The sequence below is a fragment of the Alligator mississippiensis genome, chromosome 1 (assembly GCF_030867095.1).
Source record: "Alligator mississippiensis isolate rAllMis1 chromosome 1, rAllMis1, whole genome shotgun sequence".
NCBI lineage: Eukaryota > Metazoa > Chordata > Crocodylia > Alligatoridae > Alligator > Alligator mississippiensis.
The window spans coordinates 390,091,018-390,117,541 of record NC_081824.1 but is presented as its reverse complement, the minus strand read 5'-3'; the positions used below and the strand labels follow the sequence as shown (position 1 = coordinate 390,117,541).

The 26,524-nt window shown below is 39.3% G+C and overlaps 1 protein-coding gene across 2 annotated transcripts; it reads right to left on the bottom strand.

Moving 5' to 3' along the window:
* Positions 1-744: 744 nt before the first annotated feature.
* DIS3 (DIS3 homolog, exosome endoribonuclease and 3'-5' exoribonuclease) lies at positions 745-26,506 on the bottom strand. Of its 2 annotated transcripts, XM_006278352.4 has the most exons (21): positions 26,205-26,506; positions 25,953-26,110; positions 19,256-19,449; positions 19,086-19,159; positions 18,434-18,601; positions 16,991-17,155; positions 16,003-16,116; positions 15,775-15,912; positions 14,523-14,669; positions 13,712-13,828; positions 11,840-11,941; positions 10,839-10,903; positions 10,643-10,727; positions 9,817-9,944; positions 8,892-8,978; positions 7,638-7,794; positions 5,007-5,221; positions 4,436-4,604; positions 3,714-3,872; positions 3,081-3,203; positions 745-1,069 (listed from the first exon to the last, which is right to left on the bottom strand). In XM_006278352.4, the coding sequence occupies exons 1-21, from the start codon at positions 26,430-26,432 to the stop codon at positions 980-982; spliced, it is 2,883 nt and encodes a 960-aa protein (XP_006278414.1). In that variant the 5' UTR covers positions 26,433-26,506; the 3' UTR covers positions 745-979. The 2 variants fall into 2 exon arrangements, with proteins under 2 accessions (XP_006278414.1, XP_059577399.1); XM_059721416.1 differs by lacking the exon at positions 16,003-16,116.
* Positions 26,507-26,524: the final 18 nt, after the last annotated feature.

Sequence of the window (26,524 nt, the reverse complement as noted above, 5' to 3'; positions counted from 1 at the left end):
TGTGTAAAGTAGGATTTCTTTTGTCTTGTGCTGGTCATTTAAGTCCTATTCTAAGGCAACTACCATGACTGGATTAGGTCCCAGCAGAGAAAAGTCAAACACTGCCAATGCCTGAATGCCTACCAGCTGCTTACCCAAAGAACCTTGTCTACCAGCTAGTTAAATATCCAAATTAAAATACAGAGCTTCAAAACCCCTCTCAGATGCTGCTTAAATCTCCACAGAAACTGAAGTCCCTGGGTGCCTAAATGCTAATGCTGGGCATGAACAGAACCACCTACACACCTTGACAATGCTGGCACACTGGGATTCACAGACAAATTATTCCTGTTTCTCTCATTTACTCAAACAAAACAATCTCAGGAAAGAGAGGCAGCAGCCTCTTTTAATCCAGTATACTGATGATTAAATCACTCACTTGAAATAGAGTTCAAATACCTATTGTCTGAAAGAATCTGAACACACACCCCAGATGATAATTTAACGAGCAATCTGCAGCATACTCTGAGCTAGGGCTCTCCCAGTCCTTGTTGAAACTTCAACTTTAAATGGAATTAAGCATTCACTGAAGCAATGAATCAGGCTCCTCCTGTAAACAATTGTATTAACACCTTGCAAAATTTGGCATATAGATTAAGAAAAGACTCAGATTTTTTTTGTACAGTAAATTACATTCATCCTGAAAATTTCTGCCCTTTGATTTCCCATTGTTGTTACAAAATGAACTACTAAAAAGAATGTTCCTTCACTTTGTACAAGTATTTATTTTCACCTGCCAGATGAAAACATTGATGTATTTGGTTTAAAAACTTTTACAAGTATACTTGCATGTTTAAATAAAAATGCAAATATTAAAAAATTACAAATGGATACCTAAAAGAAGGTTTTAAAATTGTATGATGTTTCTCAGCATTTACAATTTCCTCCTCAGACACAAAGTACAAGAAAATAGTTGTACTAATTAGCTGCTAAAATGCAGCTATTTCTTCAGCTTTTTCTTCTTCTTCTCTGGTTCATCACTAGCTTTCTCCTTCAGTGTTGTCTGATCTGGAACACCACTTCCTAGTATCTGCCACATAAAACAGAGTTAAAAGACTTAATTTGCGGTCTTCTCAAAGAGAAAAATAATTTGAGAGGAGTTGGCTTTATCAGATTTAGATAAAACTACATACAGATACCACTACAAGAACACCATCTGATCACAGGTATTCAGAATATGTCAAAATTACTATGTAAATATCACTGTTATAATGATAATACTGGAAAACTGGAAATAAAAGAGAATAAGTGGAAAAACACATTTAAAGTAAGAACAAAGAATAGTGCTGAACCTAATGGACATTCAAAGTCTTGTATTGTAGTTTAAATAGGAGAATAATATAATATGTCTGAAAACAGATCCAAGTCTTTTCTAAATCAATGTAAATCTCAGAAATGTAGAATCAGAAGAAATCTTCAAGAGATGGTTTAGTTCATCTCCCTGCAATAAGGTAAACACACATAAACTTAGGTGGTTTATAAGAAGTTTTCTAGCCTGTTCTTTAAGTGTCCAGAAGGAGATTCCACCATCTCCCTAGGGTGGAGAAAAACGCTACTTAACAATTAGAATGCTTTTCCTAATATCCAACCTAAATCATCTTTGCAGCACATTTATCCAATTCTTTCTTGTCCTTCCATAATGGCCACAGAAAACAACTGAATGCGTTATAAAGACTGTATTTATGCAGTGAAAGAGAGAGAGACAGAGAACGACTTATGTCCCACCTCTCTTTCGTAGATTAAACACACTCACTCCCTTAACTGTTCTTGAAAAGTCACGTACTATAGCCAAGTACAGCAAAAAGTTGCCTCTTATGTTTTACTGGTATACCTGTTATTACACATCATGAATGTCATCTGCCTCAATTTTCAACAGCATCAACTGCTTGATCATCGCTCAGTCCCTTTTCTGTCATACTTTTTCATTTCCAGGTAATCCCTACTTTGTGTATTTGCATTTGATTTCTCCTTAAGTCTAGCACTTTGCATTCATCTATATTCAAATTTATTTGGTCGATGTCAAATTCCTTTTGGATTTTGATTCTGCCCTCCAAAGCACTTGCAAGACTTCCTCCAGTTTGCTATCATCCACAAAGTGTTTTAATTCTTACAACATAGTATTACTTTATGAAATAAAATATATTAAATATAGTAAATATATAACATTTATTATTAAATATTTATTTAATAATCCACACACATTGGCAGTTTAAATACTGTCAGCGAGTGTGCATGCATGTGTCTGCACAGACACACACAACCTACATGCTCTTTTATTTCTTCAGCTTTTTCCTCCTGCTTCCCACCCCTGGGAGTGGGGCAGCAAAGCTCACGTAGGGCCAAGGAAGCTGTGGCTGGGGGGAACTAACAATTCCATGCTCTGTGAGGCAGAGCGGGCCCAGCCCTGAAGCAGCGGGGGGGGGTGAAGGGGTGGGCAGACACAGGCCTCTGCCCCCGACCCCTGTCAGTCAGTCAGTCTTGACGGGCAATTTGCTGGTTCTATATAAAAATAGCTGCACATATACAGAAACAAAAAGGAACTGCTATTCCTATACTAGATTGTGCTTTACAGAATTCTACATTAACACATTTATGTAGCACTTGTCCTGATCAGAGAAGAGATTCAAATATTTTTAGATGGATTCTCCTAACCTTAAAACACATTTGACATCTGTCAGAGGTGCTAAATTCTACAAGATTCTAAGATTTATAAACTGAAGCTAAACATTTCAGCCATATCTATAAATCATCCCCATCTGCGGAAATTCCACTAGTGAATTTTATTTTAGAAAATCTTTACTCAGTGATATTCATTTTAAAGAGTTCTGAAGCTTACAGAAGCCCCATAAGATTTTTCTTTTTTTAAATACTGTCAATGAAGTTACACTGTTTTTACCAAAGTAGATGTGACTTGAGAATCACTGTTCTCTGCTACTGAAATAAATACTGTTTTTAAAGCCAATATTAAGTTCATTATAATAAGATTTAAGATTACTACATGGTAATACAGTGTTGTGAATTGTGAAGCTGGTTTTTCTTACCTTAGGTTCTATCAGTGCCATACGGATTTTCTGGTGTTGGATATTGGAAGCATCTAACACGATGTTCACTTTAACTTTGTCAAATGTATAAAATGTTGTATCTTCCACAGTAAGAGATGGTATCTAAAATTCCAAAGTTTTTTAAACATGGCATTTTGTATACAAGTATTCAACTTTTGTAGCTAATCCCCAGCCATTATTTATTTTCATCAATTGTATCTTTTCCTAGCTTACAGCAGACAGCGCTTGAAGTTCTTAATATTAAAACAGCTACACAGAGCAAGACAAAATGTTTCTGTAGTTTAAAAAAAACATACTTTAAAAATACCAGTTAGAAAAGGATATTGTAACCTATACAAAGTATTCCAGTATTAATCAAAAACTGTACGTTTTGCAGTACTTTTTTATATAGAGATATAGATATCTTCAGTAACAGTTAGTGAAATGCAGCCATTTTCAGAATCTTTTATATCTAAACTTCCAAGCATGAAAGCAAATTGTTTTTTCTACAGCTTAGCTTACAAACTATAAAAAACCCCTACAATATCCCCTGTATCCAACAACTACACAAATATGAAAGTCATTGTGCCAAATTACTGAATCAAAATCCAAAACCACCCCACTGTAACATACCTCTGGATTATAATTGAGACTTGGTTTTGGTTTATCTTTTTCTTCAAAGAAGACTGTTCCTTCCAAACCAAACTTGGGAATTAAAACAACAATTGCATTCTTTCTTACAAATAAAATGTATGCCTCCTCATTCACCACTCCTTTGCTTTTGAAGAACAACTGGAACAGAGAGAGATTGTGAGAAGGAAAGAAAATGTTAAAAAGTATTGCTTAAAACAAAAAATGTAATGGCTTGATATGAAGACAGTTATTCAACAGTCACAAGTAAAACACATTCATATTAAAATGATCAAATGTAATTATAGTATCGAATAACAATTTAACTTTTTTTTTTTTTTGCTATTCAGCAGCGATTTGAATCATAATTCCAGGCTATATTCAACATATTAAAATACAAGATCAATTAGGTAGCTTTTTAACAAGAATCAACATTGTACATGGCAGCATTTACAGTATTTCTAAAAACAGGAAAAATGTAATAGAATTGTTGAAGGCCTCTCATCTATTATCTTGAATATATGCTCTTCAGAACCAAAGCTGCAATACCCAAATCCCCACACCCTGCAAAGAGAATATTATTGTAGCCTTAATTATTCCTTAAATATTTCATACCAAGTGTTCTCGTTATTACCCTATACATCCCATCAATATATTCCCTACTGATATCCAAGTCTCTCCTACAGTTTGAAAAAGGAAAATGCCCTAATCTGAAAACTACTTACCTGTGTATGGAATGCAACTGATGCTCTTTGTGCATACTGAGCCATTTTATGCCGATAATTGAGATTTTTACACAGGTCTGCTAGCTTATGTTTATCTGTGAGTTCTGGATAAGTACTATCTGCCCCTATTGCCACAGCCAACAGTCGGTGTACTATTATATCAGCATACCTGCAGGGATTAAAAAGGATTACCCTTGTATCAGAAAAAACTCATTTCTTGCACATTTCTGAATTCTATAACTGAATGCACATAAGATAACTTTTTTTTGGCAATTATTTAGTTGCTCTAATAAAAGATATCACCTCTGCCCCAAGAGTTTTGTCTGCCTATGCCTTTAGACCAACATGGCTACAACCAATATCCCTGCATTTAAGCTATTTATTTTAAAGATCTTGACCAGGCCTCAGGTTTTATTAAACTATTATGTTTGCATGCAGTACAAACCAAAAGAACTATAGCTTAATTAGTTATCACATAGTATTGTTTTAAAACTGAAAACAAGATGATAGATAATCAGTTTTAATTGATATACCACTTTTTTCTTTTGAAAACTTTCATAAGGTCAAGTACCTCCTGATTGGTGAAGTAAAGTGTGTATAAATAGGTGATGCTAGACCATAGTGATGAAAATCATTGTCCATTCCAGAACAAAAATAGACTGCTTGCATCATGCAGCGAGTGGCCAAGATTCGCAATAGTGTATTTAGATATGGAAAATCAGGAGTTTCAGCTTTGTCCAGAGAGTCAGCTAGAGCCTTTGCTGAATCTGTCTTAATTTCCAAATTCTGTTAAAATAGAAAAAACAGATTACTGCTGCCAAATCCTTAAAATAATGTTGTATATTATGTAAGCACATAGCTGCATCATCTTAGCACTTCAGACCATACCATGCATATTATCCCATGACTTAGCAAAAGGAAGTTATACTTAACCAACCTAATTTCCTTCTTTGACAAGGTGACAGTCTTTGAGGGTGGGAGGGAAGCAGTGGATGAGAGCCTTGACTTCAGCCAAGGCTTTGAATACTGGTTCCCCATGAAATTATTAGAAGTTAAGGAAATACAGTGTAGATGAAACTACTCTAGGACGGATGTACAACTGCTTGTATCATTGTGTTCAGAGTGGCCATAGATTCATAGGTTGCTAGGGGCTGGAAGGGACCTTGTAGATCACTGGTAATTCTAGTCAGGAACAGGTATCAAGGAGGATTTCCGAGGCATCTGTCCTGTGTTGTACAATTCAAATACCTTCATTAATAACTCAGGAGATGGGACTGAGTGCATACACAGTTAATTTGCAGATGACACTAGGCTAGGTGAGGTAGCAGACACCTCAAAGGACAGAATTACAATTCAAAATCACCTTGGTGAAATTGGAGAAATGGTTCCAAACTTAATTGGATCAAAGCCAATAAGGATAAGCACAAAGTACTGCACTTACAATGGAACAATCAAATACAAACTGGCAAACAACTGGCTAGACTGTAGTACTACAGAAAAGGAGTTGGAGGTTATAGTGAACTGCCAACCAAATGAGTCAAAAGTGTCCTACAGAGACAAAAAAGCCAATACCATACTGGAATATATTAACCTCAAATCCACATTTTTCTATGATTAAAATGAAATGCCACTATAGATATAGCTTTTTTTAATCTGAAAATTGGGAATTTTTTTTTTTTTTTAAATCAGAGAAAACTAGGATCCCTGCAAATCATTCTATCACTACTTAGGTCAAACCCAGAGTACTGGATTCAGTTTTAAGCACTGGACCTCAAGAAGGATGTGAAAAAAAAAAAAGAAATTCAGAAAGCAACAAAAATAATAAGTAGTCTAGAAAGGATGACATACCAGGAACAGCTGGAAGAACTAGGGCAATTTAGTCTAGAAAAGAGATGATAGAAGGTAGATTTTAGAAGCGTCTTCAAATACAAAATGGGTTGTTGTAAACAGGATGGCGATTAATTATTCTCTATTCATACTAGACAGACAAAATAAATCTTGATCTGTACCATGAGAAATTTAGTTTAAGCATTAGGAAGAACCTTTTCACTATGAAGGTGGTTAAGCACTGGAACACACTTCCTAAACAACTTGTAGAAACTTCTGAAGATGAAGATTCTAAATGCAAGTTAAATGCTTGGCAGGGATGGTTTAGACAAGGATGCTCCTGTCTTGAACAAGGGGCTGAAATAGAGCTGGGAGAAAATCATGAGATCAGCTATTTTTCTATGATGATTCTGTACATCTGTAAGTCATCCCTGAAGTACTAACAGCCCAATGGAATATCAGTCTTACAAAGAACTTGACCACCGATCTCTGATAAACCCTATAAGAACCTAAGACAGGGAGGCTCCCTTTAACAGAAGGCAAAATTCAATTGTTCAGGTAAGACCTCCTAATTTCAGTCTATACTTCTCTTCTGAATTAACTGCATTTTTCATATATATGAATATATATATATATATATATATATATGAATATATATATATATATATACTTAAACATACATGAGAAAGAGAATATACAAATATGGACACACATGCAAGTAATTTTAAGGCAGCAATTCTGGCATTAATTTGCACCTTAGTTGATTTGAACAACTACCTTTTATTACTTGACTCCAACAGCAAAATTTCTTTCAGTACATATTAACCCAGCGGCAACCTTCTGGGTCAGAGATGGGTGGGGGCTAGGACTTGTCACTGCATCTTCCTGCTGAATGCCCCCAAAGCCCATGTCCACAGGGGTCAGATTCAATGGCTCCATGGGTTAAATTTATCCCATAGGCTGTAGGTTGTCAACAGATCTATGAACTCTTCCTGAAACTGTTTGTGAAACATATTCCAAGTACACTATTAATGTAAGCAAAAATTGTTCCCTTAAAGAGTGACCTGTGACAAGAAAGGCTATACTATACCTACAGTTTACAAGGAATGAAAATGCAAGACTAAAAGATTAAACTATTTCCCTTATCCGAACATAGGTCTTTGGTAACAGATTGCTAATTCTTTTGAAATTAGACTACCTACTGCAGTAGACAAGTAGGCCCAAGATACAAGAAATGGTCTTTCAAGACAGAAATGCAAAGTATTTTACATATACTTTGCAAATTTAAGAGGGCTACAAGAGATAAAAGTGTAATTAGTAAAATAACAAAGCCTTTTAATTAGAATTATTTTATTCCCTTGTATTACAAACTTGCCTTGGATTCTGCTGCCTTTACAAGGATGTCATAATTTGAAGGAGGAGGAGCTGGGTGTTTTCGGAGCAAAGCACATTCTGAGAACTCTTCATAAATTTTCTGCGCTACGGAGATATTGGCAAGCAACATAAACTCTTCAATCATGGAATTTGTTTCTCTGTCAAGAGACATTTTGTAATTTTGTAAGCATTATTATATTTCGGATTGGCTTAAATATATATTAATATAAAAGATGCCTTTTCATTATCTATAATACAATTACACAACAGAGATTAGTAGAACTACTATGATGTAGCAATAATCAACATCAAACAGCAAATTTAAAGAAGCTATAAACATGAACCTAACTATTTACAGAAGCCCAAAGACGAGGGAGTGAATAAAGCAAAAGAATAAACAATTTTATTTTAGAGTTAAAATGTAGGATTTAATTTTAAAATGCATTTTTTTTTTATGAATCTATGAAGTCAAAATAGCATTGCTTATTTAGGACTTAATACAAACAATATTTCTCGATGAGACTTCCTACATTATCATAAGTTGGTTAATATTACTGTCCTAAAACTAAAAGCACGCTAACAGAAGAATATCACATACGAGTACAAGTATGCAAAATAAAGCTGAGAAGGACTCAGGGGATATTTTGACTCAAAAGTTAAGTGGGATAACCAAGAAGCTGGCTCAATAGATGAGCTTAATGCCTCACTTTCTAGAAGGCTTCAGTATTATCATCGCACACATTCTATAAAACCCTTCAACATTATTGTGCCTCTGTGCATGTAAGTTTTGTATTTTTCCCTGATCCTTGTATTCCTCATCCAGGCTGTATCTACTGCTCCCCACAGAGACTGATCTAATGCCCCAGCTAAGGCTCTCTGTCCTCCTTCCAAAGGTACTTTTTTCTCCTCATCATGGGGACAAAGCTAACAGATGTCGTCTTTCTAATTCCATGAACTCAAGGCCTTTGGGAAGGGGACCCACGAATGCAGCAAGCTAGTTCTTCCTGAGTTGGGTCTGAGGCTACCTCTGACTGAACTGGTGAACTGAGCCCTTATCGATGGTTATGCAGCACCATAGCAGAATGGCAGGAAGAGGGAAGTGTTAAGTCTGCTGCAACATTAACTTTAGGCATTTAATTGTTTTTAAAGTGTGGTTTAAGCTCATCCCATTTTCTAGAGCAATCAAATTTCACAGAATCGACTGCCCAGACTATTAAGTGAACTTGGCACTTCTACCAAAATGCACAATACATACTTTAGCTCCTTAGTCTGCAAATCAATAGGATCATGAGTTTCACTGTCCATATGGAAACGGACTTCAGGTGAGGAAAGTGTCAAGGCCCTGTAAAGGATAAATAAAACTGGAAGGGTTAGTTTATATACTTCAGTTGCAAGATCTGATTTTTCAATAACTGCCATATAACTGTAATTTTATTCTTACTGTCAAGTCACAGGAATTTGCTTTGCATGTCTCAAGTACAAAAACACTATTGTATATCTATTATTGTACTTTTTATTATGACTGGAATGGATCTACATTTCTGCATCCTCTTTCAAGGATAAAGAAAAATTAACATATATCTATTTGAAATGCATCACTATTATTAGATGAAAGGTGGAACTACAATCCTTCTTCATATGCTTCCTGTATGTTGAGGTGCTTAATATGATATTTATCAAAACTGCCAGGAATCATATATTTCAAGTTTCCTAATGGCTTCAATGTTCTAGGTTTTCTTTTCTTGCCTTTAAGAAGCATATTGACATTTCCTTATCTCAAAAACAGATGCTTAAAACATTGAGCCTTCCAAAGTGGCTTTGCTTAAGTGAAAGTAAAACGTAATAACAATATTCAACTTTGTAAAGGGGTCAGTTGCATATTTACAGTGGATAACTTTTCATAAGACCTATTGTCCATGCAACACTTAAAGTGAGATATCCCAATTTCCACATATAAAAGAAGAAATTCACATACAAATCTCTTTTTTAAATAGCTATCTTAAGCAGACAAAGTTAAAAAAAAATAAAATTATTGGGTGAATTAACATTCTGTTTTATAGTTTGTATTATTTCAAAATGACAACCTGGCACTCTTCCTTGAAACTCAGTACTCGTAGACAGATGATCTCTCCTGATCATAAGACTAAGGACATGTACACACAGAAAATAAAACAATTTACCCATTATCTATTCTTCTCTTCTTCAAAATCTTTGCTAATTTATTTAGCCCACGTAAGCTAACAGTGATATCATCATTCATGCTTGTTGAATCAATTCGCATCTGTGCTTCAGCATATGTAAGAGAAGCCTTGGGGAAAAAAAAAAAAACAATTTGACAATGCCACATATAAAATAAGTATTGGAGTAGTGGACTGAGTTTTTATGTCTTCTGGAAACATACGGTATGGTTCATTGTCAAAAATCTCCTGAAAACCACCACAAAGAGACAATGAACCCATGCTGAATTGCACTCAAAACCTAAATACATTTCACTATCATCAGGGGACCACTAACAAATGGAAGACCTGCATAACGAGCTATGCAATAATTAGTAATTACATTGAAACCTACAAATAAAAAATAACAATTGTTATGTATGTAGGGTCTGATTTTCAAAGATGCTGACAACTAGCAGCTTTCACTAACTCTAGCTGGAGTTGTGGATGTGAAAAAGCAAGCTTATAATACTTATGTCATCCAAATGCTACAATATCAAACCAAAGCATGCATCAGCTTTAACATTTATTGTCCACAACTGAATTCATTTAGTCTAGACCTTTGGTGCTTTTAAAAGGCCTTATATAAATCAATTCAAAAAATCATTTTACTCATTTAAAAAACAGAAGCTTGAAAAAAAAAAAAAGAGAGAAATAAAGTAATAGGAAAGAACACATTTTTTTTTTTTATTTGTTGAGCCAATGTTTGAAAAGTTCAGTCTCTAGTACAACTTTGATGCTTATTTTCACAGCAATAAAATTATATTTGAACTGAATGCACATAACCAACCTTGGAATTAATAGCGCTTTTTGTAAATCTGGTTTTTAAAATTTCAGCTCTGTGGTTCATTTCCCATATACATGAAAATGCAAGTCTTAAAAAAACAAAAAGAGAAAAAAGGGAAAAGATGTTAGACAATCTATGAGAAAAAATACAAAAAGGACAACATTTGGTAAAGCAGCCAATATAAAGAATGTACAAATACCTGTCCACATTAGATCTCAGTGAACATAAGTTGGAACTAAGCAACTCTGGAACCATATCAATCCTCTGTAAAATAAGGGAGGAAAGTTTGTTTACTAATACACACATGTATATTTTTCTCCACACGATACTCAAGTATTTAATAGCATGAAAATAGAACTGCTAAGGTTTCATTAAGTAGTTCTTCCATTGATTGTTTCATGAAAAATGAACCATTTTCCAGGTTTTGAAGACAGAAAAAAACAAAACAGAACAAACTACAGAGCTTCAGAGAAAACTTACTGCCTTATGACAAGATATACAGAATATACATTCTCTAGTTGTTAGTCTTGAACAATGATGGTCCACAAGAAATACTATGTAATAAGGACCAAAATAAATTGAACCAAAATAGATAAATGTGTCTGTGTGATGCTCAAGTCTCTGTAGACTCCAAAAGATTTGGCAGCCAGCAAGGAAAGATGAAAGTTTAATAGATTACATTTTGACCACCCAGCCTTGACAGTCATGTTACGCACAAGTGCTACACTATTGTACTTCTTTTAGGACCCTGTTCTCGTGTCCAGTTGTGCTTCTGTCACTACAAATTGCTGTCAGCTTTTCTTTTCCTGACTCATGACCAGTAAGTTAAGGAAATATGTCCCTGGTCCTCTCTTTTCAAGTTACCTGCCAATTAGACACAACTAATATCCCAATTTCAGACACAGATGCGCTATATCCCAACTTTGAGTTAAGATGGGTATTAACCTTATAACAGATTTCTAAAGTTAATATGCTTCCTACTACACTTAAAGCTGCCCTTTAAAACAATCCTGCCATGATGGCTGGCAGCCTTCTGATACAATAAATGCTTCTTTTGGTAACATATTATGAAAACTTAAATGTAAGCAAAAGGTCTCCATTTTATTAAGACTGGAGATGCATTTCCATCCCAAAGAATTAAAATGCATGGAAAATGTACCTCCCATGTAAACCAAAAATCTCAATGAAAAGAATAATTACTTTTTCACACAGATACACTGTTGTTCCTCTTTTTGCTGACTCTTGATCTAAAGCATTTCCTGGTTGAATAAAATGGCTGACATCTGCAATATGCACACCAACCTGGAAGGGAAACAAAACACACAGTTTATGAGGGAGCAATGGTTTTCAATATAAAAGATCCTGAGGTTCACATCTCTCTTTACCATTTCATCTCTACAGCGGCTAATGTCACATGAACAAGGAAAATTAAATTAATTTGGAAATGAGGGTATCGTAAAATGTGGACATGAAACTATTTTCTTTATGGGCACTTAACTTTTATCAGCATGGTAACTCTTGTCTGTAGCACCCCACCACCCTCCACACCTCTCTTCCATGTCTCCAACCCAGGCTGCAGTTTGTTTGCTTTTCCTTTGCTTTCTTGCCCTCTAATGTTGGCGCTCTCTAGTATTATGATAATCAGATAATTTAAAATAAAAACTACTAAAATTAAAACAGAGGTAGGAGGTAGAAACAAGTGATTTTTATCAAATTTTAATCCCCCCACAAAAAGATCTATACACCTTTAGATTAAAGTCTTTTATTTTTTTCCAGTTTCTAGAAATTTAGGTTTGATTTGTCAGTCTTAGCGTTAAATTTCAATTAATGTTTCCACATTCATTTGTTTAACACACAAGCACCTCACCCCATGCAAACAGGTACCAGCATTTACTAGCTAATAGAAAAGTAAGTGCTACCCGACAGACGCGCAGTTTTCAGATAACATAAAAACCTGTGTGTGTACCTACAGGACAACTCTGGCTCTACAACAGGATCTACCCAGGTGATCATTAAGGCTAAGTGGAATGCCAATGACTTCTACCTGAATGGTTCCGGATGCAGGGTTGAAGCCTTTTAACATATGCTGTTAGTATGAGGTGCACCAATATATCGATCATATATCAGTTCACATTATCAAAAATTAACTTCACTGGCAATTGGCTTTTTTTGGCCAGTGTAGCCACTAATGTCACTGATAAATGACATTTACGCACAGATGCAGCATGCATGCAGCCAGGAATGCAGCCCAGCAGCTTGGAAAGCAGTGTCCTGCTGCTAAGTCTGTGGGGGAAAGGGGTGGGGAAGGGAGCGAAGTAAGGCAGGAGCAGGGGCAGAGGCTACCCAGCCAGGGCAGTGCGTGCAGCGATGGGGAACCGCCCCTCCCCACCTTCCCTGGATGAGCCATCCGCAGGGTCACAGTCACCATCCTGGCTAGGCATTGCCTGCCCCGGCTTCTTTCCCTCACTCACCGTGGGGGCCTCAATCTGTCCCCCCCCGCTTCTCCCTCACAGACTTACAGGCAGGAGGCTGCTCTCCAAGCTGCCAGGTGGCATTTTGGTAAATCAGCTATCAGATCGGTATTGGCCAACATGGCTGATTAATAAATCGGCCACCAGTATTGGTCACGAAAATCTTTATCGGTGCACCCCTAGTTAGTATTAAAGAAATGTGAACTATACACACAAAACAAACTAATAAAACTTAAAATAAATCAAGTGCAGGGCCAAGTACAGATATTCTTGATTGTTCCACAAACCTTTCTGCGGACCACCTGAATGGAGCTCATGGACCAGTGGTGGTCTGCAGACCACAGTTTGAGAACCTGTTCTATAAAAGATCTTATTTTACCTGTGTATAATGAAAATAGTACCTGATCATCATAACGCTATAACATTTCCTTCTACCCAAATAGTGAGGGCACAGGATAGACTAGGAATACTAGGGTTCAATTCCCAACTCTGACGGGAGGTTTGCAAAATGAAACTTCATAAAAGGTAGTTAACACCAACATTATTTGAGAAAAAGGAAACACATGCATATATAAGATATAAAAGTAAAGAAACAAAGTACCTCAAGATTTCCATTTTCCAGTGCTCTACAATGTAATGCATCATCAATATCAGTACAGCTTGGCGGATCCACGCTACAGACACACAGATGCCTTAAGTCTTCTCTATAGCTCATATCCTGAGATTTAAAATGAGTTGTTTTCAAACATATTAAAAACAAAATAGTAATTTGGAAAAAGTAAAGTACCCAAGTGATTTAGAAGCACAAAATACATTTATCCTTCTCCATATTAAAGCAGCATAATGGATACACAAGATAGACAGATGTATAAAGTATTTGTATGTCATTAATAAATAGGAAAAAAGCCACACGTTTTTCCATTTATTCAGAATCAGCATAGTTCAAGCAAAGGATCAGTAACTAAGAAATTCAGAACTGAAATCCGTGTTCTGACACTCAGCGCCAATGAACCTGATCCAGTCAAGTTTCAAAGTTTAGACGAATTAAAAATTAAATGCATGTAGTATGTGTATACAAGATCACAGAGGCTAGGTTGTAAAGTTCCTTAACGATTACAAATAGTTACTGTACTTTACAAGGGTAATTTCCCTATATTTAAGCCATCACAAAAATCTACTCAAGTTTTGTTAACTACGAAGTTAATTGCTCTTCACTTAATCTGCTTTCAGAGACTTCACACAGGTACATAACACTTTGAAAACCTCATGCCACGAACATGCAGATTTGAGAAAAGTTGCTCTTCCCAGTTTCTGCTGCACAGGGATGTCCAAGAGCAAAACAGTTTAGTTTGGTTTTGAAGGTGAAACTTGCAATAGTCACTGTATTCATTTAAAAACAATTTTAAATTTACCTTTTCTGTAATGCTCCATGGCATTTTTGGTAGGAAATTAAGAACAGCCTGAGAGAAAGGTTGATGGGGCACATCATGTTCAAGCAACAGAACTTCTGTCTCAGTCTCTTTATCCCCAGCAGTTCCCAAGTTCTTTACAAAATGACCCTAAGAAACAATATAGGCATGTAGCTTACTGAATATCTTGAGATACGGTTGTTCAAAAAAACGAAACAAAAACAAACACTTGAGATAATAGCACTGTAGACTATTAAACAGTTACCCAATATACAGAGTGTCATTCTCCCCTCGGCTCTCTTAGCTTGGAGGTCCATTGGTACACCATCTGTGATCTACATATTTCCCAAGAACTGTTTCCCCTTCCTGATCAAAAACATGCAATCTGAAAGACAATTCCTTCCACACCTGAAAAGTCAGAATGACCTTCCTCACTTTTGATATTTATTGACCACCCACTAATCAGCTTCTTTTCTTCTATTGTTTGTCTGCTACCCCAGGGAATTCCCCTTCCCTGCCCTCTTCTCCCCCTTTACAAGTGTTTAATAGGCTGCGACTGCTTTAACTGCTCAGACCTGAAGAAGAATGTTTTATATTATTTTATCTAACTCTACCCCAACCACACAGTTGGTCCAATAAAGACTATCATCCTAAAAATTCTCACGTAATTCCTGGACTATCATGGCTACAACATCACACTGACATTACCCTTCCATTTAAAGAAATTTGACCCCACTCTTAAATTGGAGCTGACATGTTTCCTCCTTTAAAAGTCCACTGTATTCTTTATGCAGCAATGGTAATCTTTCAACAGCGACTTTAATACTTTTGCTACAAAATTCTGATTCCTACCCTCAAAATTCAGTCCGATTGGTACAGAAACTTAGAGGAACATCATATACCTAAACGAAGCATCTCAATCCAAAAATAATTTAGGACCAAAAAACTTTCACTTGGGAGTAATAGGTTAGTAGCAGTTGGGAATGTCCACCTCTTCCCTTTTAAAAAGCACCCACGACTGAAAAGTCTTGTTTCAGTTCCTTTACAAAATATTATGACTTAAAAAACAAAACAAAACAAAAAAAAAAGTAACTTCCTGAGTTATCACTGCTAAAGTATGTGAAACTCTTATTATTTATTGTAAATTATCTACCATAATACTATTATTAGTACAGCCCCAAATTAAAACTATTATTTTATAAAAATCAAGTGGATACATAACAGAAAAAAAAATAATTTTGTATTTTAAACTCACATTAGGATACCTGGAATTTCTAGGCCAACCGTCAATAGCAACAATAATTCTTTGTCCTTCTAATGTGGAAGCTTGTCTAGTTTCTATTCGAATTCGAGGGATTCTGCGATCGGCTGGTGTAAATAGATGCCGTCTTGCCTGTAGGCACGGAAAGGAGGAAAAGGAATAACTATATATATATATTTTTAGCAAAAAAGTACACTGACAACAAACAAAAGATCTGCTTACCTCTTTTATCTGTGATTTGGAAAGCATGCCACAAAGTGGTCTCCAGTTTCTTTTTATAATACCAACTACTCTTCCTGTTGGTCTTGACATGTTCTTATTTATGGAAGTTTTGAGCTGATGTTTAAAAACATGAAATTATATTTGAATTCACGATCCTGATATGTATAACTACAATATGCAGTCTAACTGAACCTTCAGAGTTGAACAACTTTATCAGTCTGTGTAATGGTCAAACTCTACTATGACATCATAAACAGAACTAGGTCTTCTCCCACTCCACATCCTTTATACCTCTTAAATGTCTGGCTAGTGAGACACAATTTTCTTGTGGATCAAAACAAGTTTTCACCCTAAAATTTAAAGATGACACAAACAGGATGCAAAGAAAAAAAACAAACAAAAACCAAACAAACTGTGAAGCAGGGGTGTGCGCAGAAACACCCTTGAAACTGGGCGAGTCAATTCACAAAACTTATAGAAGAGTGCCTCAAGTCCAAAAAGTCTGAGTACCACTGCGTTAAAAGATTATTGTTTGCCACAATGTTAGCCTTTGCTCTTTTTAAGCAAATACTGATCTATAGACTTGTATAGGTTGTAGACTTTTATATTATCTATACACACACATGCACTTTACATAAATAAACTTCTTTTTCTTTTCATACATACACACACAAGAAAAGAAAAAGAAGTGGCCTGGTAAACCAAAGGATCTATGTAAATTTGAAGAAAGCTTTTATGAAAAATTTGATTAGGAATATACAAAGAAGAAAGCGAGTTTCTAATGGTCAAAGGTCTTCACGATTCTGAACACTAGGACTGGCTGAAAACTGAGTTTCATTTACATAAAAATTCACCCTTGTGTGAAGCATGAAACTGGTTCTACTGGACACAACTTTAGTACTGTCTGAAAACAAATTTTATTTCAAATGCACCAAAAACAAGAACATACAAAGAACAAAATGAGAAATATAATCTCGATTTTTCATACCATGTTTTCCTTTTCCTCTTCTTTTTCAGTATCTTCTTCATTTTGGCCCTCATCTTGCAAAACCACTGAGGATAGTGCTACCCAATCACTTTTTGCCAACAACTCCACAGCAACAATATCTTCATGAACGGCTCGGTTTAAATGTTTAAGTCCTTGTATAATTATCTGAAAAAAATAAAGTAAAATAAAAATCTAACGATGCCTTGAATGTTAAGTCACGAAGTGTTGCAGACAACCGTTAGAAGTCCTCCTGCAAGCAGTATCAAAGCTCCCTGGTATCAGGCACAGCACATACAGTAAACAGACGATAGAAAAGGATCTCTCTGATCCAAATGAGTAATAACTCATAGTGACAATAATTATTACTTTTCTTTCATCCAACATGCCTTTCAGTTTTCTAGGATTCTCCCTTCAGGCCTAGAGGTTTGTATGAAAAGATTCATTATTAATTTTTAGCCTCCTGCTGAGGGCTTGAGTGTCTTCTACATACTTTAAGTGCAAATCACGTGAATTATATGGCTTTCAATGTAGTCAAAATGATTTGAAGAAGACGGCAAATATTCTGCACATATCCATAAGAGTACTTCATGCATAGCTCCTTGTCTTACACAGGTGAACTACAACAACAGTTGTTGATGACAGTTAACATAAGTGAGGAAAAACCTGACTTAATGACAATGGGGTAATCAACATTAGTTCCACTTCATATAAAAGAGTTGTATAATCGTTTAGAGCTCCAGTATGAAACTAGAGACAGGCCTGTTGAAAGTCTCCAGGTTAGAGTCAGAGGCAAGAGCAGCATGGGTGATGCTGTGGTGGGCGTGTTCTATAGACCACCGGCCAAGCTTCAAACAGCTAGCAGAAGTTTCCAGATCACAGGCCCTGGTTCTCATGGGTAACTACAATCACCTTGACACCTGCTGGGACAGCAACACAGCAGTGCACTGTAATCCAGGAAGTTTTTAGAAGAGTGCTGGGGACAACTTCCTGGTGCAAGTGTTGGAGACATACTAAGGTCTGTGCTCTTCTTGACCTGCTGCTCACAAACAGGGAAAAACTGGTGGGGAATGTAGGAGTGGATGCAAATTTGGGCAGCAGTGACTACGAGATGACTGAGTTTAGGATCCTGAGAAAAGGAAGGAAGGAGAATAACAGAGTAAGGACCCTGGACTAAAGGAAAACAGACCAACTCACTCAGGGGACTGATGGACAAGATCCTCTGGGAGGCCAGTCTGAGGGAAAAAGGAGTCCAGGAAAGCTAGCTGCAGTTTAAAGATACCTTACTGAGGGTGTAGGAATGAGCCATCCTGATGTGAAGGAAGACTAGCAAGTATGGCAACATTTCAGAACACAGTGGGGTCATGTGGCTCATCTATGTAAATCCTCAAAGCTAAGGAGGATTTAAGCACATTTCAAAACATGATATGAAAATGAAAAACTTACTTCTTTGTTCTCTTCAGCATCTCCATGAACCCATACTGTAGCTTCAAGATAATTCTCTCTACTGGCTCTGAAAGTTCCTTGAAGGTAAGTGCCAGATTTTATGCCTTGCTGTAGCTTACTAAGGGGAAGATGCTCTGGAAAAATTACTCTTGCATTTTCAATTTCATTCTGTTGATAAAAAATTCAATTAGTTGTTGGCTCAATGAAATCAGTTATTGTAAATCTGAGCTTATCAACCCCAAATTCAGGCTACCAAATTCTAGTCCAAAAGCCAGACACAACCATTTGCTGACATAGCAATCCAAATTCACAACATGTTGGATACTATTATGAACTACATTAGTGCCTCAAACGGATGCATAAAAAAAAGGCAGCTGGAACCACCTCATACTGGGAGTTCCTATGTGCCAGCAGCTGTATACCAAAGATACAAACTATGCGCATGTCCAGATGAGCAGGAATGTGCGTTTCCCTGGGGACAAGCAGCAATGGCACACCTTGTGCAAACCCTATGATCACATCATCGTAAGATAAATCAGGTCCCTCAGTTTTTAAACTGGCACTAGTAGTTCCTGCACTTAAGTGCAACATAATCATACTCCAAACCTTTTACGTTGTAAGCTCTTAGAGAAAAGAAGAGACAACAACATACCCCTGCATCAGATATACAAGCAAGACGATCTACGAGATCAGGATTAGCTATCAGGCTCTTAACATACTCTTCACCTATAAGAACGCACATAAAGATACGTAATTATAAAGACATCAGTAAAATTTTTACATGTCAGGAACAATTCAAACACTTGATATAATTGAGCTTACATGTATAAGCAGTTATCCCTTCTTCTAGAGCCTTCTCTTTATTTTTTCTGTCATTTGTTAGAAAGATAACTTGTATCTTCTCCTCTGTATTCATTTTCTTTAGATGTTCGTTGTACCATTTTACTGCTACTCTGATGGCTCTATCATTGCGGTCATTAGAACTTTCTCCTTGCTCTTGTTCTATATACGTTTCTCTGTAAAATAAGAATAAAAATTTCCAAAGCCTTGTCACTACATAAAAAAAGAAAAAAGAGTAGAACAAGTTGAAGAGTGTGACGCCTCATGAATCACATTGTTACTACTATCTATAACATACCTAACAATTTTGAAATTGGAGGAAGACAATAACAATTCCAACAGTCTTGCCACTGAAAATTAAGATGGATACTAAGGAACTTCAGATGAATTTCATGAATCTAGTTAACTGAGCGACATAACTGCAGATAATTAGCATAGATGCATACAACATACTAAACTCCAGAAATAGGACTGGAATTTACTTCTGAGCGTAAGTCCAAATTAGGGCTGTGTGAAATTTCAGCCGCCGTTTCATTTTGGATTCGGACATTTCGAGGGTCGAAACACCAAATCCGAAATGAAACGCAAGGCTCTGAAACAAAACGGGCCATCTGAAACATTTCAGAAATTTTCCAAAATGTTTCGGATGTTTCAGAGGCGAACTTGCAGGGATACAGGGAGGGGGAGGAGGGACTGCTCCGATACTGACATCTGTAGCTGGTGGCCAGTGACAACGATCTGTCCCCAAGGTCCCTTCCAATCCCAGTGCTGGGGAAATGTTCAGGTCCCTGAACATTCCCCCAGTTTCCGGTTTGATTCCCCTGCTCCTCAATCTTTCCCCCAGCTCTTCCCAGCGAGCACAGCCCCCAAATTATGTGGGATGACAGCAGGCTGCCACTGCCAGCTGGTGATGGCGGCAGCTCTAGGCTATTTCCCCAGCTGCCAGCAGCAGCCTGCTGAAACCCCACAGGCAGATCTGGGGTTCGTGCTCCCTGGGCAGAGCTAGGGGAATGATCAGAGAGCTGGGGAATCGAATCAAGAGCTCTGGCTGACAGGTGGATCTGCCCCAGCTCCCAGGCAGCATGCAGCACCCTGCCAAGGCATGCTGCACCCACATGATGGTGTGGATGCCACGTGGCGTGGGGGTGATCCCTGCTGCCCTATACTGCGTGGGGGTGTTCTGCCACAGGTGCCCAGAGGCCCCAGTTGCCACTGCCAGAGCCGGTGAGTGCAGGATTTTTGGGGGTTTTTTTTTTTAAAGCTCCGCACACTGGCCAAGCGCTGGGAACAACCCAGTGCTGGCACTGGCCCCAGATGGCAGCCTGCTGTCATCCTGTATGCAGATCTGGGGGCCTGCACCCCCCGGGAGGGTTGCAGGGCTGTGGCAGACTCCTCCTGGGGGGAGCAGGCCCCCGGATCTGCATGTGGGATAACAGCATGCTGCCGCTGCCAGCAAGTGATACTAGCTTTGCTTTGAACAGTTTGAGGTGCAGTTTCCCAGAAACCCCTGCATCTACCTCCTTGAAAGTTGGCAGGCTTCATGGCCTCAGAATTGAGTTGCCATCCTTGCAACTTTCATCCAAATCAGGCAAGAAATGACAAAGTTATAGACAGTTCTGCAATTCCCCATTATAGTCTATAGCTGAAACACCATCACAATTCCAAAACAGCTCCAAAAAAGTTTTGGCCAAAACGAAACAGAACAGTGATTTGAAACACCAAAACAAATCACTGTCCCTCCGAAATGCTGAATCCAAAACAAAACGAAACAAAACACAGCCATTTTAGACAGCCCTACAAAACACCAAAACAAAACACTGTCCCTCCGAAATGCCAAATTCAAAACTGAAATGAAATGCAGGTGTTCTGCACAGCCCGAGTCCAAATTAGTTATAACCTTCCTTACAGAGATTTATGTATTTGTGAGAGGCTCAGTGAAGACTGACCGCTGCAGCACAGTTAGTAAATAAAATGAATAAATTATTTAGCATGGCAGAAATTGACACTCTTTTGCTGTACACTGTATTCAGTGCTTTAGGCACCTCATTTAAAAAACAAAAACAAACCTACACTGCAGGAATATTGTAAAGCTCAGAAATTATGAAAATTAATCTTATTGAGAACACTGACATAACTTTTCAAAAAGATTAGAAACACTAAACTTGTTTGCTTTAGGAAGAAGTGGAAAAAACTTCAGAGAAGGTGCTCGTGAGAAGGGTAGTCTTGTGGTTAGGGTAATAGATTCATAGAATGTAAAGTCGGAAGGGACCACAATTGATCATCATGTACGACCCCCTGCCCCTGGCAGGAAAGAGGACTGAGGTTAGATGACCCCAGCCAGGTGACTATCTAGCCTCTTCTTGAAGACCTCCAAGCTAGGTGATAGCACCACCTCTCTTGGAAGCCCATTCCAGATCCTGGCCACCCTTACTGTGAAAAATTTCTTCCTAATATCTAACCTAAATCCACTCTCAACTAGTTTACACCCGTTATTCCTAGTCACTCCCTGGGGCGCCTTAGCGAACAGCACTTCCCCTATTCCCCGTTGACCTCCCCTAATAAATTTATAGGCAGCCACAAGATCTCCCCTCAGCCGTCTCTTGTGAAGGCTGAAGAGATTCAGCTCTCTCAACCTCCCCCCGCAGGGTCTATCATGAAGGCCACTAATCACGCGAGTGGCCCTCCTCTGGACCTTCTCGAGATTCCCCACGTCCCTCTTGAAGTGTGACGCCCAAAACTGGACACAGCATCTCCAACTGAAGCCTGACCAGTGCCGCATAGAGGGGGGAGCATTACCTCCTTTGATCTATTAGTCATGCACCTGCTAATGCACAACAAGGTGCGATTGGCCTTGTTGATGGCCTCGTTACACTGCCGGCTCATGTTCATCTTGGAGTCAATTATGACTCCAAGATCCCTCTCTCCCTCCGAGCTGCTGAGAATACTCCCTAACCTATAGGTGTGCTGAGGGTTCCTCCTTCCCAGGTGGAGTACCTTACATTTATCTTTATTAAATTGCATCCTATTTCTCTCTGCCCATTGATCCAACCTGTCCAGGTCGGCCTGAATCTGCTCCTTGCCCTCCGGTGTACTAACTTTGCCCCATAACTTGGTATCATCAGCGAACTTGGAGAGGGTGCTCTCCATGCCCTCGTCCAAATCGCTGATGAAGATATTAAATAATATTGGTCTGAGGACCAAACCCTGCAGGACCCTACTGCCTACCTCCCTCCAGGCCAAGAAGGAACCATCCACCACAGCTCTCTGGGTGCGGTCCCTAAACCAGATGGCCACCCACCTGACAGTGTAGGCGTCCACTCCACAGTCTGCTAGCTTCTCAATGAGGATAGGGTGCAAAACTGTGTTGAAGGCCTTCCTAAAGTCCAGGAAGACATCAGCCTTGGCTCCCGCCTCCTTTCTTCTCTAATGTATTCCTTCTCTAAAGTTTAACTTAAAGTCCTAGTCCAATCAGATTTTCTGCGTGCCCTTGAAAGAGGCATTTAAAATATAAAAATGTATTTCCCCAGTTTTCAACCTGCAGAATGGTAATAATACTTCCTCCCAAAAGAGAAAGTTTATCACAATGAAAGAGGCCGAGTTTTGAGAAAAGAACCACTGCCACTCTCGTGATCTGGTGCCTGATATATATATTTGTTCATTCAATTTATGTGCTACACTTCTTAAAGGTATAATATTATTATTCTCAGTTCATCTCTGCCTACAGGCTACCAGAATACAAAACAATCCATACAGCATCCCATAATATTTACAGGCACTTGCATTATTTTTTCTTAAAAACATGAGTAAGGTAGCTTAAATAATTATGCTGAGTAAAAGCAAACTGAAACAGTATTAAATATTATTCTAAATGGGATATAAAAACAACCCAAGGGATTCAACACTTTGTGCTATTATTAAATTAACTAGCTTTGCAAAGAAATTAGCTTTTTGGGGCCTGAGCAGGAGCAGGAAGCTATTAAAAATCAATGGGTCTGATTTCAGCAGGCTTTGGACCTGGACCTCAGTAACTGAGAAAAATAAGTCATTTACATTTTGTGCTACCTTTTATCCAGAAGGATAGCAAGATGCTTTACAAACCTCACATAATATTTGTAAACATTTTAGTGAGGTGTAAAGTGAGTCTAATACTCATAGAAGCAAAATGTACTAATTATTTAGTACAGAGGTATAGCAAGCTCCTTCAGGGCCCTGGGCAAACTGGAGGGTGGGGAGCAGGGGGAGGAGTTAAGGGTCCCAGCAGCTGCAGAGAGAGAGAAGCCAACAAGGAGTGGGGTGGGGGCAGCTTTAAGGTTTTGGCAGTTATCATGGAAGGTGCCACTCCAGTGAAGTCATTACATCTTTTGTCTACTCCCATGTAGGCACTACCAAATGTCATGCTGAGCAAGGAAATTAAAAAAAAACCCTCATAGAATCAAGACTCTGCACTTGATCAACATGCAAAGAGCTGACAATGGCTACAATATAAGCAACAGGCCAAAAAAATGGGACCAAGCACTGTATTATGCAGTTAGGTAAATTATCCAGTTAAGTGAATTACCCAGTTTGCATGTAAATGGATTATACTGGAAAACACTATACTATGCATGAAAGAAAAATAAAGAAACTGATTTTTAGTTCATGCTTCTAATGCTTTAGAAATTCAGATATTTTGTGTCATTTGTAGTGGCAATGCAAAATATCAGTTTTGGGGCAGAGATGTAGGAAAATAAGTTTCAGGTGGCATAACAAACGTGCACATTGATAATGCAGAAAAACACCAGGTGAGGTTTCCATGTCATGGGTCCAGACTGAAGGACCAATCAACTGCCAAAAAAAAACAATTCAGGTAGCAAGTTAGAAAATAATAAAGCTGGAAGTTCCATGTTCAAAACCAATCTTTTCTGTTTGGAAAATGTCATTCTGCAGAGACCTCATTTATCAAAGGACAAATGTATTTGAGAGACTCCAAAAGCATTTGACTTTTAGCCTTATGCATCTTTTAAGCAGTTTTCACCTGATGAAACTACACCTGCTCTTTTAGTAATGCAGGGGTGCTTGATCTTTTGCCTCTGAAGCCAAATAAGTACTATGGAGCTGGTCCATGGGCCAGATTGGACCATGTGTTCCAGGTGCAGACCCACATTGCCCTGTATGCCTGGATCAGGCTCTGCGCAGCCTTGGCTGGTCCCTGCATGCTGGGATCAGGGCTTGGGGGCCCGCACACTGCAATCAGGCCCCATGCATTTCAGCACATCAAGACCAGGCCCTGGATAGCCTTGTTTTGACCCCCACAAGCTGGACCCTGGATCAATCCCTGGAGCCCCACATGCTGGGATCAAGCCCCATACTGCCATCCATTCCAGCATGCCTGTAAGGAGTGACCTAGAAACTACTACGCAAAGCCCAAGCAAAAGTGAATGTTATGTGACGAATGCCCATCTGCAATGATAAGGAGGAGACAGTCTTGTTTTCAAGCCTCCTTTATCTAAAAGCAGAATCAGAGTACTGGGTCAAAGAGCTCATTAAAATACTAAAAATCATGCCCCTAGGTGGGGAAAAAGTATGCTAATGAAACATACATGTATGTAAATGAGATACATAGCTAAAACACAGGTATAGAGACATGCTCAGTAAAGAACTCCTTGCGTCACTCCTTTATAACCAATTAGCAAACAAGGATGCTTATGAAGGTCCAAAACCCCTGTATAAAAGATGCTTAGAATTAGAAATCTGTGTGCTTGTTATGTGAAATTATTCCACTTGCACCTTTTATTGCTAGCAATAAATCTTCTTTATACTTTCACCCCTGGTATCTTTATTGGCCTTTGCATACAGGGCACGATCCCAGATTTGAGCTGGGGCTCAACATGCCCATAGTGGGTCCACTGTGGCCTCTCTGCTTGTCTCCTACAAGCAAATGAAGTAGGTCCCTATATACAGGTACAAGTAGGGACAAATGGAATTCACACAGGAAATACGCTGTGCACTGGCTCCTTTAATCTTGCAGTTTACCCTGCCTGCTACGGCTAAGCCTTCTGTGCTGGCATCGGGCCTCCTGACACAAACTATTGCACTGTGCCCAATCCCTAGGGCCCTGTGCACACAGACTGGGCCCCACACAGCCCTCACCCTTCCACCATACCCTGTGTGGCCTTGGTTTGACCCCCAGGTGCTGGGATCAGTCCCCGAAACCCCACTAGGCCCTGCACAGATCAGCCTGGGCCACATAATCCTGGGATATGGGCCCTGTGTCCTCCAAATCAGCAGCAGGGGCTGAAATTTGGCAGCTCCCCACCCCACAGTGGGGCTAAAATCTGGCAGCCCCCTCCCCATCTCCACTGCCAAGTTTCCAGAAGTGTGAGGAGAAGCCCTACCACCACTGCTGCCTGCCGGGGCTCCAGCACCTTTGCCCCAGCACAGCTTCACAGCCCTCCAGACAAGATTCTGTGTCATGTGAAGGCAATATAAAAAATATATCCATTTTGGGGCAGAGATGTAGGAGAAAGAGGTTCTGTCGGCATTGCAAACAAGAAAAAAAAACAAAAAACCACAGGGTGAGGTTTCCATGCAGGGCCCAGATTGAAGGACCTATCAACAGTCAAGGAACCCAATCCAGTGGCAAAAACGGTACCAACTATTGCCTGCACAAGCGACACGGGGTAGCCCGGACCAGCCTCACCGGTGATGCTCGTTGGTGAAGGAGTAGAAGTGCTTGTCGGGGCTGGCCATAAGGTCGCGCAGGCGCTTGTAGACCGGGGCGCTGCGGGCGCGCACCTCCTGCAGCACAGTCTGCAGCAGCACCACGCTGCGGATCGCCGCATCTTCCACGATGTCGATCTGCGGTGGGGGAAAGGACAGGATGGGGCGGGTCAAGACGAGGCCCTCACCGCGCCGCCCCGGGGAGGAAGAGCGGGGTTGCGGGGAGGGGTACCTGGTGCAGCAGGAGGTTGGTGTCGGGCACTAGGTAGTGCGGCGCGGGGCAGAGGCTGCTGGCGGCGCCGGGCTCGGGCTCTAGGCAGGTGGCGCCGGGCGGCGGCGGCACGCAGACCGAGCAGGCAGCCGCGCCGCAAGCAATGTCGTCGCGCAGGTAGTGCTCGCGCACCACCTTGCGCACAGCCCCCGCGCGCGTGCGCTGCAGGAACGTCCGCGAGGTCAGCATCTCACTCGCCAGGCCAAGCGAGCGGGACACCAGCCTGGCTCGCGGCGCGGCTCGTTCCAGCGTCCTCCGGAACCGGAAGGAAGCCTGCGGTC

Coding starts and splice junctions, on each gene's coding strand:
- DIS3 (XM_006278352.4), bottom strand. CDS start 26,432: ATGCTGACCTCGCGGACGTTCCTGCAGCGCACGCGCGCGGGGGCTGTG. Junction 17,156..18,433: donor ATGCTGAAGAGAACAAAGAA/GTAAGTTTTTCA, acceptor TATTTTTTTCAG/ATAATTATACAAGGACTTAA. Junction 1,070..3,080: donor TGGCACTGATAGAACCTAAG/GTAAGAAAAACC, acceptor TTTATGTGGCAG/ATACTAGGAAGTGGTGTTCC.